General features: G+C 42.8%; 1 protein-coding gene across 1 annotated transcript; it reads left to right on the top strand.

Moving 5' to 3' along the window:
* The first annotated feature begins 3,837 nt into the window (after window positions 1–3,837).
* Window positions 3,838–4,789, top strand: LOC123851552 (ER membrane protein complex subunit 2-like). The gene is given in 2 exon segments (XM_045885434.3): window positions 3,838–4,548; window positions 4,551–4,789. Coding segments are annotated over 2 exon segments (879 nt in total). The 5' UTR covers window positions 3,838–3,854; the 3' UTR covers window positions 4,736–4,789.
* Window positions 4,790–13,566: the final 8,777 nt, after the last annotated feature.

Raw genomic sequence — 13,566 nt, 5'->3', positions numbered from 1 at the left:
TTTGAGAGAGAAAGAAAGAGACAGACAAGGCATGGGGGGGCAGAGGGAGAGGGATACAGAAACTCAAGCAGACTCTATGCTGAGTACAGAGCCCTATGTGGGGCTCAAACTCGCAACCCTGAGGTCAGGGTTGGGTGGGGGCCGGGAGTGCCAACCAAATTCCTTTGGATATGGAACGTTAGTTTGCTTCTGATACATGTGACCACTAGTGGTCCGCCTCCAGCCGCATCTGGGCTGGCAGTGGGTTCCTGCAGGTGCATGGTACGAAGCCGGCATCCACCCACAGTGAGCCCCGAACTCCGGTCGCAGTGTGGCCAGATGTTGTGCATGTAGTCAAGCGCAGGAAGTGGCACGAGGACCCAGCCCGAGTCGTCTGGTGAGGCACTACCAGCAGCCGCACCTCAGTAATGCTTTTTAATAGGAATTCTCCCCTCCCGCAATCCAAGACCCTATCCCGGATCACACATTACATTTTACTGTCCTGTCTTTTTTGTCACCTTTACTCTGGGGGACTTCTTGCCTTATTTGGTTTTTGATGGCATTGACATTGTTGAAGAATACAGGGCAGCTGTGTTGTAATGCGGCCGGCATGCAGGGGTGCAAGACCACCTGGCTGAGGGGTCCCAAACAGACCAGATCTGGCCACTTGCCGCTGACAAAATCCAAAGGCAGTGGTGGTGAATGAAATGAGAAAGGGATTTATTCAGTGAGACCAACACCGGCGAAGAGAGCGGACTAGCATCTCAGAGACTATCTCCAAAGTGCCAGCCGGACATGCATCCAATCCAGGCTGATAAGAGGAAAATGTGGGGCAAAGGTGGGTGGGTACATGCAGGTGGGCAGCGAAGGGCAAAGCCATCATGGTCTTGGGGTCAATCACAGGCGGGGTCTCACTGGCTCGGGGTGGTCCTTGTTGCTTGAGGGGGTAGTTTCAATCTCCATCAGGGGATGCTTTGCCCTCAGGGTCTTCTGCCTGAGCCAAGAGACAAGCTGGAAAGAACCCAACTAGAAAGTTCGAGGTCAACGTGGAGGCAGCTGAAGTCTTGTTTCAGTAACGTGTTGGGGGGGTGTTTGATGTTTTCTCACGATTACAATCAGGTTATGAACTTCTGGCAGGAGAATTTCGTAAGTGATGTTGTGTCCTTGTCAACATATTCTACCAGGAGACATCATTTTGGTGCTGACTAATCAACAGGTTCAAGCGGTGTCTTCCGCGCTTCTCCACTGTAAAGGTACCTTTTTCCCATTTGCAATTAGTATGAACTATTACATTTTGAGACTGTAAGCCACAGTGTACTTTTTGAGTTCTTGCTCAACCTCAATATTCCACAGGCACCTTTATTACCACACGTCAAGAACCAACCTCTTTGGCTTCACCCTCTGTACTCGGCTTCTCTTTCCAAATTTCCTCCCTCCGCTAGTAATGTCATCATCCTCCCAGACTTCCCAGCGAGAAATCTCAGGCATCTTTAACTTCTGTTTCTCCTTTCCACCTGAAGGGAAGGAAGCATTCTTCTCTACTCTTCAAGGTCTTCCAACGGGACTAAGAATTAAACTGACATAAGATAGATTAACAGGAGAAAAAAATCCCAGTTTTTTTACATGTTTACAGTCATGAAATTGAGACCCAAGAGAATGACCAAGGCAGGGAGTTTTTAGACTTTGTAGACAAAGAGACAATTAATCTATGAGGAATTGACAGGGCAAAGAGAGTGGAATTTGGGAGCTTCAATTAGTAAGGAATTCTAGACAGAATTTGGACTGGGGTAGTAAATTACTAAAAAGTAACAAGGGTTGTGTAGAGGATGCTTTTAGGCAGCAGGCTTGAGCAATGGGATGTAGAGCAAGGCCAAAGGGCCCACAGGGACCACCGAGCTACACATAAACAGGCCCATCACTTGACTCATCTCAAAATCTCCCTAAGTTCTAGTGGACCAGCGGGTTACTTGCAACTGAGTACAGGTACCAAAAAAGGAAAATTCCATATATTCCCAGACCTCCTTCCCTTCCCCCTTTATTTATTTATTTTTTTAAGATTTTATTTATTTGAGAGAGAGAGAATGAGAGACAGAGAGCATGAGAGAAAGGAGGGTCAGAGGGAGAAGCAGACTCCTTGCTGAGCAGGGAGCCCGATGTGGGACTCGATCCCGGGACTCCAGGATCATGACCTGAGCCGAAGGCAGTCGCTTAACCAACTGAGCCACCCAGGCGCCCCCCTTCCCCCTTTAAATACAGCCCCCAACACTGCCTCCTGGCAGACAGTGTCCCCTCTGCTGTCCTGCCTGCTGTTCTCTTGCAGTGTATCCAATAAACTTCTAGCTCCTTTGTTCTGCTTCAGGTGAATTCTTTCACTGCCTGTACCACCGGCTTCTACCCAACTGGGTCGCCCCATGTTTAGGGACCCCCATCTGATCAAGAGAGACACCACAGGTCATTTATACAGCCTTCTGGGCTCAAAATTTCCCATCTCTGGTGATCAGGATGTCTCTTTCCTGCCTGCCCCAGGAAGGGTACTTGTCATATGGGAGAGTTATTTCCTGCTTTCGGGAGGACAGAGGAGAGTCTGAGAGTCCTTCTGTGCAGGCTGCCCCTTAAGTCGCTTTTATTTACAATAATCAATATGCCAAAGTGGCACATTTGAGGGCAGCCTGCCCTGGGCCCCTATACACCCAAACAGCCAACGAGTCCTGATTCCATCTCAGAAACATCTCCCAAATCAAGTGCCACCTCTACTCCAATACTCCAACAGCCTCCTAACTGGCCTCGGTGCTTCCGGAATACCATCTCTATTCTAGGCCATCCTCCATGCTCTGCCAGAATGATTTCCCCTAAACTTGACATGATAGGATCACTCACTGCTCTGCTGAATGTCTATCCTCTATTACTGTCTATCTGTTGACCTCTCTTTGTATACAGAAAGTAAATGTTCAGGATGTACAGAATATCATCCAAGATTGCATAACTTGACCCCAGTCTAGCTCCTCAAACCCCTGTTTCTGCACTCCCCCCTTTTCCCCTGAACACCAGCCAAAATGAACTCCTCATTCCCCACAGGTTTCACATCATTCAAAATCTCACGTCTTGGTCCCTGGTAGTCTCTCAACTTGCGATGCCTTTCCTTCATTTATCCTTATACTCTTGCCCAACCTTTCCAGATTTCTATCAGACTCTTGTCTTTGATGATTTTCTCAGCCCCTTCCTCACAGGAATTAGCTGCCCTCTGCCCAGACCTCTAAGCTCCTCGATTACCAAGACTGTTGCTCACTCGGTGTTGTGCCCCAAGCGCTTAGACCATTGGCAGTCAGTGCTTCATGAACATTCGCTGAGGGAGAGAAGGCACAGTGCAGCCAACCACACACCTCAAGTTGTCTGACAGAGTGTGACACTGAATGGAAAGCTGGGCATAGCACTGCATGGACATTTCATATATTTGTGTCCTAGAAACAAGAATTTAATACATCCAATCTCATCGGCACGAGAGTTTCCATTTCCGCATGTACTGACGTATGTTGAGAGAATTTCGAGCAGAGCCTAAGTTGTATCTTAGTTGTAAAATGGAAATGTCACTGAAATATTGCATCATGTCTTGGGGACCTGAGAAAGTTACTATTCCCAAGATTGCTTAATTCACCGTGAGTTAGTTTAGTTATTAAACTTTGTCACTCATTGTTAAAACATTAACTAGAATAATGCATCTTAATTGAGGGGGTCTTTTTTTGGGGGGGGTTCGGTTTTTTTTGTTTTTACCTTCCATGTTCAGGAAAAAGAAAGGATGTTATGACCAACTAACAAAATTATTATCAGAGATTTATTTCTAAAAGCATCTTTCAGCCCTGCCTCCAGGTTCTGAGAAGATGGCGAAGGTCTCAGAGCTTTACGATGTCACTTGGGAAGAAATGCGAGATAAAATGAGAAAATGGAGAGAAGAAAACTCACGAAACAGTGAGCAAATTGTGGAAGTTGGAGAGGAATTAATGAATGAATATGCTTCTAAGCTTGGAGATGATATTTGGATCATATATGAGCAAGTGATGATTGCAGCCCTAGACTATGGTCGAGATGACTTGGCATTGTTTTGTCTTCAGGAGTTAAGAAGACCGTTCCCTGGCAGTCACAGAGTCAAGAGACTAACTGGCATGAGATTTGAAGCCATGGAAAGATATGATGATGCTATACAACTATATGATAGAATTTTACAAGAAGATCCAACTAACACTGCTGCAAGAAAGCGTAAGATTGCCATTCGAAAAGCCCAGGGGAAAAATGTGGAGGCCATTCGGGAACTGAATGAGTATCTGGAACAATTTGTTGGGGACCAAGAAGCTTGGCATGAACTTGCAGAACTTTATATCAATGAACATGACTATGCTAAAGCAGCCTTTTCTTTAGAGGAGCTAATGATGACTAATCCACACAACCACTTACACTGTCAGCAGTGTGCTGAAGTTAAATATACCCAAGGTGGACTTGAAAACCTCGAACTTTCAAGAAAGTATTTTGCTCAGGCACTGAAACCGAACAACAGAAATATGAGAGCTTTGTTTGGGCTTTACATATTGCTTCTAATCCAAAAGCAAGTGCAAAAACAAAAAAGGACAACATGAAATATGCTAGTTGAGCAGCTAGTCAAATAAACAGAGCTTATCAGTTTGCAGGTCGAAGTAAGAAGGAAACCAAATACTCTCTTAAGGCAGTGGAAGACATGTTGCAAACACTGCAGATCACCCAGTCTTAAGGTTTCAAACTCTTTCACGTTACATTTCACAACTGCACAACTGAACTTACAGGCCTGTGATTTATTTACTAAATGCCTAGTGCTATTTATATACTAATTTTTTGTTAAGAGGGCAATTGTAAAGAATATTTATATAAACCTAAAAATGCCTTTTATTGCTAAGCAGGAAGATGGAGAAAGTCCACGGAAGAGAGATTTAACAAGATTCATATTGATTGTACATCATTCTCTTCATATTACACATATATAGCTTCTTTTAAACCACAACCTGATGTAGAAATCCCATAAATAAATCATGTGATTTATTAAACTTGCATTTGAAGATTAAAAAATAAATAAATAAATAAATAAATAAAAGCATCTTTCAGGTAACATAATGTGTCAGTGTGGAGTGTTCTCCAATAGTAGACAATGAAAATATATTACCGTTATTAGGGAGAAACATAACACTTTATTTTTAAATGCACAGTATAAATCTTTACTATTTAAGGTAAAACTATGCTACAACATATACATCTCAAATCTCAGTGGCTTAGAAAAACTGGAGATTTATTTCTTTTTCATGCAAGGTCCAAAAGGGGTGTTTCTGATAGGTGGGTGACATTGCTCCAAGCACCAATTCTGGTACCTAGTTTTCTTCTAACTTGTGGCTCTGCCATTTTCAACATATGGCCTCCAAGGTCATAGGTAATAGGAAAGAATTCAAAGGATGGTACGTGGAGGATTGTAATGTACCAGGCTTGGAATTCATCCACTTCACTTCTGTATGCATTTCATTGGTTAGGATATAGTCACATGGCCACACCAAACTTCAAAGGGCAGCTGGGAAATGTGGGTGCTCAAGAGGCAGAAGACAGGGGTTTGTTCAACAGCCAGCCAATCTACACCAAGAAGGTCCGATTTTCTGTGTCTCCTTTATCAACTCCCAGAGGCCTAGTCTGTGAATAGCTGTGATCATAATTATGAACCCAGGGGCACCCAGATGGCTCAGTCATCAAGCGCCTGCCTTCGGCTCAGGTCATGATCCCAGGGTCTGGGGATCGAGCCCCGCATTGGGCTCCCTGCTCGGCAGGGAGCCTGCTTCTCCCTCTCCCTCTCCCTCTGTCTGTTGCTCTGCCTACTTGTGCTCTCCCTGTCAAATAAATAAATAAAATCTAAAAAAATAAAAAAATAAAAAATAATGATAATTATGAACCCATACTACAAGACTTAATTGCCGAAACAAACACCTAATTGAATGAATGTATGGTGCTTACAAAAGCATGAAAACTAAAGATTGAAAACAGAATGATTTTCTTAAGTTCATCCTGAGCTGGATAAAAATTAAATAAAAATATACTTGTGAAACTGCTTCAAAGCATACAGTTGACCAAAAACCAAAATGGCTGCACTAATGCTTCAGTGAAGCTCAGTTTTAAAGTAACCTTTTTCTTCACTTCCGCAAACCTCCCCTCCTCCCTTCTTAGCTTTCTGTTTCAGGTACCACCCTGAAAATAACTAAGGAAGCTGGCAACACATATACAATCCCTGCTGAAACCTGCTAGACCCTGTATTTCCCTGTAAAACACCCCAGCCCCTTCCTCCCGGAAGGCTCGCAATTTTTGAAGGTCACTGCCTGCTGCAGCCTCCTTTGCCCCTGCAAAGCAATAAAGCGATTGTTCCTCTTTATCCCAGACTCCATCTTCGTATTATATTTTGGTTCTGAAGCACGGAGGTTGGTTTCCAACAACACTTGTTTATTGAGATTTGCAGTTAATTCGGGTTCTGCTGTTATTATAATGCAGAAAGCTGTTACTTTAATTCATGCCTGAAAAATCAGAAGAGTTGATTTGTACCATGGATACTAAAATGCTATGGCATAAATACATGTCGCCTACTGCTTGACAAAGGCAGCCTGCCCCAGGAAAATCAGCCAGGTGGAGGCAATTAACGTGATTGTGGCTGAGTGATTCAGCTGGGGGTGGGGACTCACAGAACCCAGGAGATAAGGGGTAGCGTAGGAGTGGAGTTGTGTGATTAAACCTGCAAATTAGCTGGCTAGTCCTGGAACAGTCTATCTGAAGGCTTTGGGGGTACAGGTAGAGCCTGCGTTTTATGGAAAAAAAGAAAAGTAGAGAAGCAGCTATTACATAGCAATACCAAATGGAGTGAGCAAAGGTGGGACAGAAATTTTGGGGTCTGTGTCATGGGTAGTGTAGGGGCCAAGGGCAAGCTGCCCCAACATGGGCCACTTTGGCATGAAGGTTATTTTGAGTTAAATGCAAGCAGATTCAGAAAGAGCTCTTTACCGCCCTCTCAACTGCCTAAAAAGAGTTGAGATAGAGGACCTGCTCCAGGAAAACAGCTGTCGCCATAACTACACTGTGATATGAACTACGCACGATAGGGATGAAGCTAGCAAGACCTGTTTGATCAAAGTCCTCTATGTCCCATTGTTTCTGAGTGGCCCAGCAAACATTTGCTTATCAAACATTTACTCTTCATCCTGTAAACTGCATTCCTTCCCTTTGAAGTCCCAGATGCCTACTTCCTTCTCCTTAATTCAGGATGACATACATACTTCATTATGTCTGTCTTTGGAATTTCATGGCTGTGTGCATTCCTTGTAAGCATAAAATTAAATTTCTCCTGTTGATCTGTCTCATGTCAATTTGATTCTTAGTCTAGTAAGAAGGACCTAGAAGAGAGAGGAAATTCTTCCTTCCCAACAGTAGCATATCCTTTGAGTTCCTGAAGCTGCAAACACCTCTTTGTTTATGATGAATGGTCAGGAAATCTCATGGACTGTACTTAAATGGAAGGAAGCGTTTGGCAAGCCATCTTATTTCCTCTTGTAGTGTCATCTCCAGATGCCTTTGTGTGAGGTGAGTTAATAAGGCAGCCTTTCCTAAAAGAGGAAGCACATAATAACCGCCACCATCACTGAGCACACAGCACAGAGCAGGTGCCTACTAGGCACGTACACATGTTGTCCCCATTGGGGATGGTGATTGTTTTTGAAAGGAACTAGCTTGCTAATTTTCTTTTTAATTTTTTTTTCTGCTTGTGCTAAATGAGTGAGATATGTCAAATCACACCAAACAGTAGCAATTTTGGAATGATAGCCCTCTTCCTTCTCTAAAAGTGATGGGATGTGGTTTGCAAAAGACAGATATATTCAGAAATACAAAAATTAAACTTGCTCAGGGGTGCCTGGGTGGCTTAGTTGGTTAAGCGTCTGCCTTCGGCTCAGGTCATGATCTCAGGGTCCTGGGATCGAGCTCTGCATCCGGCTCCCCACTCAGTGGGGAGTCTGCTTCTTCCTCTCCCTCTGCCCCCCCACTCGTGCTCTCTCTCTTAAATAAATAACATCTTTTAAAAAAATTAAACTTGTTCATAAGAATATTAAAATAATTCAATTTGGACTAAGCACTAGAGTTATTTTCTAAAGAATTCATCCATGACTGAAAAACACTGAGGAAAGTTACTGCTCTCCCAGGCACACAAATCTGGGAAGTCATTTTGGGAAATGATATGTATGAAGGTGCAAAGAAGGGAGAAAGCATTGCATTTTGAGGGTATGACTCTCAATGAGTACTGCTGGCTTGTAACATGTAATGGGACAGGTTGGGGGAGAGGAGTCAGAAGCCAGAGCACAGAAGCTGTTAAGTCCAGGCTAAAAGGTTAGGTTTTCCCTCATAGGCAGTGGAGAGGTGTTAAAGAATTTTGAGTGAGATCTGAAAAAAATGGGGAAATCACTTCTCTAAATAATCAAATTCCCTGCATGCTTTTATACCAGGCTTCACTCTCAAATGAAGAAGAGAAAGTCCTGTAAAAACTCTGTCTTATACAGAAACAAAGGACAGTAGAGTGGGTTTGTGTCTATATAGTTAATTCTGTTGGTTTGAAAATGTGCCAATTATATGGGCACACATCTCAGGAGACCCAGAGATTTGTGGGATGCATGGAGTACAGGCTACAATAGAGAGGGGCATTAACTCAGGAAGCCTTAAATACAATAGGTAGGGGAAACGGTAGGGAGAAAATTTTTGGTCCGTTCGTTGACAAAACTGTTAAAATGTCTACCCTCGAGTCATGAACTTCTCCAGGGGACTCTGACAGGTTTCTTAATCCTTGGCCGCAAGGGAAGACAATTTTATTTATTTATTTATTTATTTTTAAGATTTGATTTATTTATTTGAGAGACAGACAGACAGAGACAGATAAAGAGAGCCCGAGCAGGGGAGGGGAAGAGGGAGAGGGAGAAGCAGACTCCCCTCTGAGCGAGGAGCCTGATGTGGGGCTCTATCCCAGGACCCCTGAGATCATGACCTGAGCCGAAGGCAGACGCTCAACTGACTGAGCCACCCAGGAGCCCCAGGGAAGACCATTTTAAAGTGAAGGTCATCCTGTACCCTTGCTGGCTGGCTAGAGTGGACATGCAGGTTTAAAAGTTTTTAGGAGCTGACTGTGATGGCTATCCAAAAAGCCCATGTGGCATGACCCAGGCTCCTGCTGGAGTGTGGAGGTGGAACAATAAAGAGAACAATTAAGAATGGTCCCACCTCTAGGGAGGGGTCATGTACTGTCACTGTCACTTTCATAGAGGCAGACATATGGAGAACATATTTAAGGATGGCCTTGCTTCTAAATTGGTGTCATCCATTGTCATGGTCACTCTTAAGCTGAACAGAGAAGAAAATTACACCCACAGCATTTGCTAAATAAGGACAAAGAAAATTATCATGCAATTCATATACTCTCCCTGGCTGTCATGCGTGGCCCCTTTCCAACCCAGCAAATAGATTTGTTATCTATCATGCAGGCAGTACCTTGAACTTCGTAAATCAGAATGCTAAGACTTTTTCTGTCACTTTAACATCTTTAAAAAGAATGAATATATCACTCTTCTAATTTTTTCCCTGAGCCTAGAATTTTAAAATTGAAATCAATACAAGAAAAAAAAAATCACATTTAAATGGGGGTGGAAAGATTAGAACATGAGAGGAAATTACACCACAGCCAGAGATGAGCTCTGGTCGACCCTCTGCTGTGCCCTTCAACAACAGGATGTGGGCATGGGGTCCTCCAGCATACCCAATGCTATTCTGCGCTGGAATATTTTTTCAAAGGCAATTCCTGTCTGCTGGAAACCACTCTTTCTCACATAACAATAAATCCTACATTCAACTACACTGCAAATTAGTTCTAAATCTTATGGTTGCTCTTTACCAAGGTTTTCAAATATTTGGATATATGACATTGACAAAGAGCTTGTGCTGTTTTGTTGTTGTTGTTTTTCCTCCAACCTCAAGGTAAACTCTTGTTCCTGATCATGAATTCATTTCAAAATGTTCAGATCCTGGAATAATCCAATTTGTGATATGGATGTGTGTGTATTTGAAGGAAGTAGAACTGGTAGAAGAAAACAAACTGGGATCAAGGATAGAATTATCCACATGAAATTTTATTTTTTATTAATTCTATTTTATTATGTTATGTTAGTCACATACATTACAACATTAGTTTTTGATGTAGTGTTCCAGGATTCATTGTTTGTGCATAACACCCAGTGCTCCATGCAATACGTGCCCTCCTTAGTACCCATCACCAGGTTGACCCATCCCCCCACCCCCCTCCCCTCTAGAACCCTCAGTTTGTTTCTCAGAGTCCATAGTCTCTCATGGTTCGTCTCCCCCTCTGATTCCCTCCCTTCATTTTTACCTTCCTACTATCATTTTTTGTTTTTTTTTAAACATACAATGTATTATTTGTTTCAGAGGTACAGGTCTGTGATTCATCAGTCTTACACAATTCACAGGGCTCACCATAGCACATACCCTTCCCAATGTCCATCACCCAGCCCCCCCATCCCTCCCAGCCCCCACCACTCCAGCAACCCTTAGTTTGTTTCCTGAGATTAAGAGTCTCTTATGGTTTGTCTCCCTCTTTGGTTTCATCTTGTTTCATTTTTTCCTCCCTTCCCCTATGATCCTCCTTCTTGTTTCTCAAATTCCTCATATCAGTGAGATCAGATGATACTTGTCTTTCTCTGATTGACTTATTTCGCTCAGCATAATACCCTCTAGTTCCATCCACATCGTTGCAAATGGCAAGATTTCTTTTTTTTTTTGATGGCTGCATAATATTCCATTGTATATATATACACCACATCTTCTTTATCCATTCTTCTGTTGATGGACATCTTGGCTCTTTCCATAGTTTGGCTATTGTGGACATTGCTGCTATAAACATTGGGGTGCATGCACCCCTTCGGATCACTACATTTGTATCTTTGGGGTAAATACCCAGTAGTGTAATTCCTGGGTCATAGGGTAGCTCTATTTTCAACTTTTTGAGGAACCTCCATACTGCTTTCCAGAGTGGCTGCACCAGCTTGCATTCCCACCAACAGTGTAGGAGGGGTCAGTCCCCTTTCTCCGCATACTCACCAACATCTGTCGTTTCCTGACTTGTTAATTTTAGCCATTCTGACTGGTGTGAGGTGGTATCTCATTGAGGTTTTGATTTGTATTTCCCTGATGCCGAGTGATGTTGAACACTTTTTCATGTGTCTGTTGGCCATTTGGATGTCTTCTTTGCAGAAATGCCTGTTCATCTCTTCTGCCCATTTCTTGATTGGATTATTTGTTTTTGGGTCTTGAGTTTGAGAAGTTCTTTATAGATTTTGGATACTAGCCCTTTATCTGATATGTCATTTGCAAATATCTTCTCCCATTTTGTCAGTTGTCTTTTGGTTTTGTGGACTGTTTCCTTTGCTGTGCAAAAGCTTTTTTATCTTGATGAAGTCCCAATAGTTCATTTTTGCCCTTGCTTCCCTTGGCTTTGGCAATGTGTCTAGGAAGAATTTGCTGCAGCTGAGGTCAAAGAGATTGCTGCCTGTGTTCTCCTTTAGGATTTTGATGGATTCCTGTCTCACATTGAGGTCTTTCATCCATTTTGAGTCTATTTTTGTGTGTGGTGTAAGGAAGTGGTCCAGTTTCATTCTTCTGCATGTGGCTGTCCAATTTTCCCAACACCATTTGTTGAAGAGACTGTCTTTTTTCCATTGGGCATTCTTTCCTGCTTTGTCGAAGATTAGTTGACCATAGAGTTGAGGGTCCATTTCTGGGCTCTCTATTCTGTTCCATTGATCTATGTGTCTGTTTTTGTGCCAGTACCATGCTGTCTTGATGATGACAGCTTTGTAATAGAGCTGGAAGTCCGGAATTGTGATGCCGCCAGTTTTGCTTTTCTTTTTCAACATTCTTCTGGCTATTCGGGGTCTTTTCTGGTTCCATACAAGTTTTAGAATTATTTGTTCCATTTCTTTGAAAAAAAGTTGATGGTATTTTGATAGAGATTGCATTAAATGTGTAGATTGCTCTAGGTAGCATAGACATTTTCACAATACTTGTTCTTCCAATCCTCCACATGAAATTTTAAATCTCAAGAATGTTCTAGAGAGAATAGAGAAACTCACTGGTGCTCTCTTGTGGGGCGGGGGGTGGGGGTGGGGTTAGTCTTTTCCTGAACCGGCCACCTTTCTAATGTGTCTGAATTGTCACAGGGTACCTTCAAACCCTCATCTGATGGACAGATTAAATAAAAAGCCAAACTGCTGTACCTGAAGACCATTTCACCCTTTCTTTAGTAAGGAGAGCAGAAATGAAACTTTCTTTCCACACCTAAGTGATGTGAGATTTGATGTACACGTTATCCTTAGCAGATTCTATTCCTTCTGCCTGCCTGCTCCCATGTGCTTTTAGCTCTGAACCTCCTTCCTGAAAATATGTCATTTTCATTTGTCTCCAGAAACAAAACCTTTTACCCTTGTTTTTCCAGGCTTAAATATCAGATGTGTTGGTTAGTTTTGTCAGCAAACAATGAAGTGGTAAGCAGGTACTGGGGGCTAGGAAAGATCACAGGGTCTGGAGACCAAGACGTAGATCCTCACAGAGGCTCGGTGGCCCTGGGTATGATGGAACAATGACTCTTACTTTTGTATTTATGCCACACTTCTAAACACACACACACACACACACATACACAATAGCTTCCAATAAAAACACACATAAAGTTGGGTGCGTACAATAGTAGCAGAAAATGAAAATTGTACAAAGGCAGAGAAGCCGAATATGCAAGCCACATAGGTTAATACTTGTACTGTCAATAAATGGAAAATTTAACCTGGGCAAAAATGTAAGCAGGCCAGTTACACATGAAGCTTCTTAGTTTACAGAGGCGATTGCTCTTACTGCTAAAATCTAGATCCTTTATTCGTAAGACCTTGAATTACACATTATGCAATGATTTAAACAGTTTTACAAAAAAATCAAGAACGTTATGGTCAAATGGCTATTTAGCATGAATATAGGCCAAAAACAGGTTCTAAAATGGAGACTGTTAACCAATATCACAGATATTTTTTTTTAAGATTTTATTTATTTATTTGACAGAGCGAGAGAGCACAAGCAGGGGAAACAGTAGAGGGAGAGGCAGAAGCAGGCTCCCTGCCAAGCAGGGAGCCTGATAGGGGCTCTATCCCAGGACCCGGGATCATGACCTGAGCTGAAGGCAGACGCTTAACCATCTGAGCCACCCAGGCGCCCCTATCACAGATATTTTCTTATCAATGATACAGTTATTGCCAGTATCTCAGAAGTTCATGTTCTCATTCCTACTTTGAAAGTACAATTGCTATTAGAACTCAGGCATCTCTTGGATGGCTCAGTGCGTTAAGCATCCGACTCTTGGTTTTGGCTCAGGTGATGATCTCAGGGTCCGAAGATGGAGCCCTGCGTCAGGCTCTGAGCTCTGCTCAGAGTCTGCTTGAGATTTTCTCTCTCCCT

Source organism: Mirounga angustirostris, unplaced genomic scaffold, assembly GCF_029215605.1.
Source record: "Mirounga angustirostris isolate CCGP_5_RB_7025 unplaced genomic scaffold, mMirAng1.0.hap1 SCAF_11, whole genome shotgun sequence".
Lineage (NCBI taxonomy): Eukaryota > Metazoa > Chordata > Mammalia > Carnivora > Phocidae > Mirounga > Mirounga angustirostris.
Note: the sequence above shows the minus strand (reverse complement) of the source record. Positions and strands in the feature narration are given on the sequence as shown.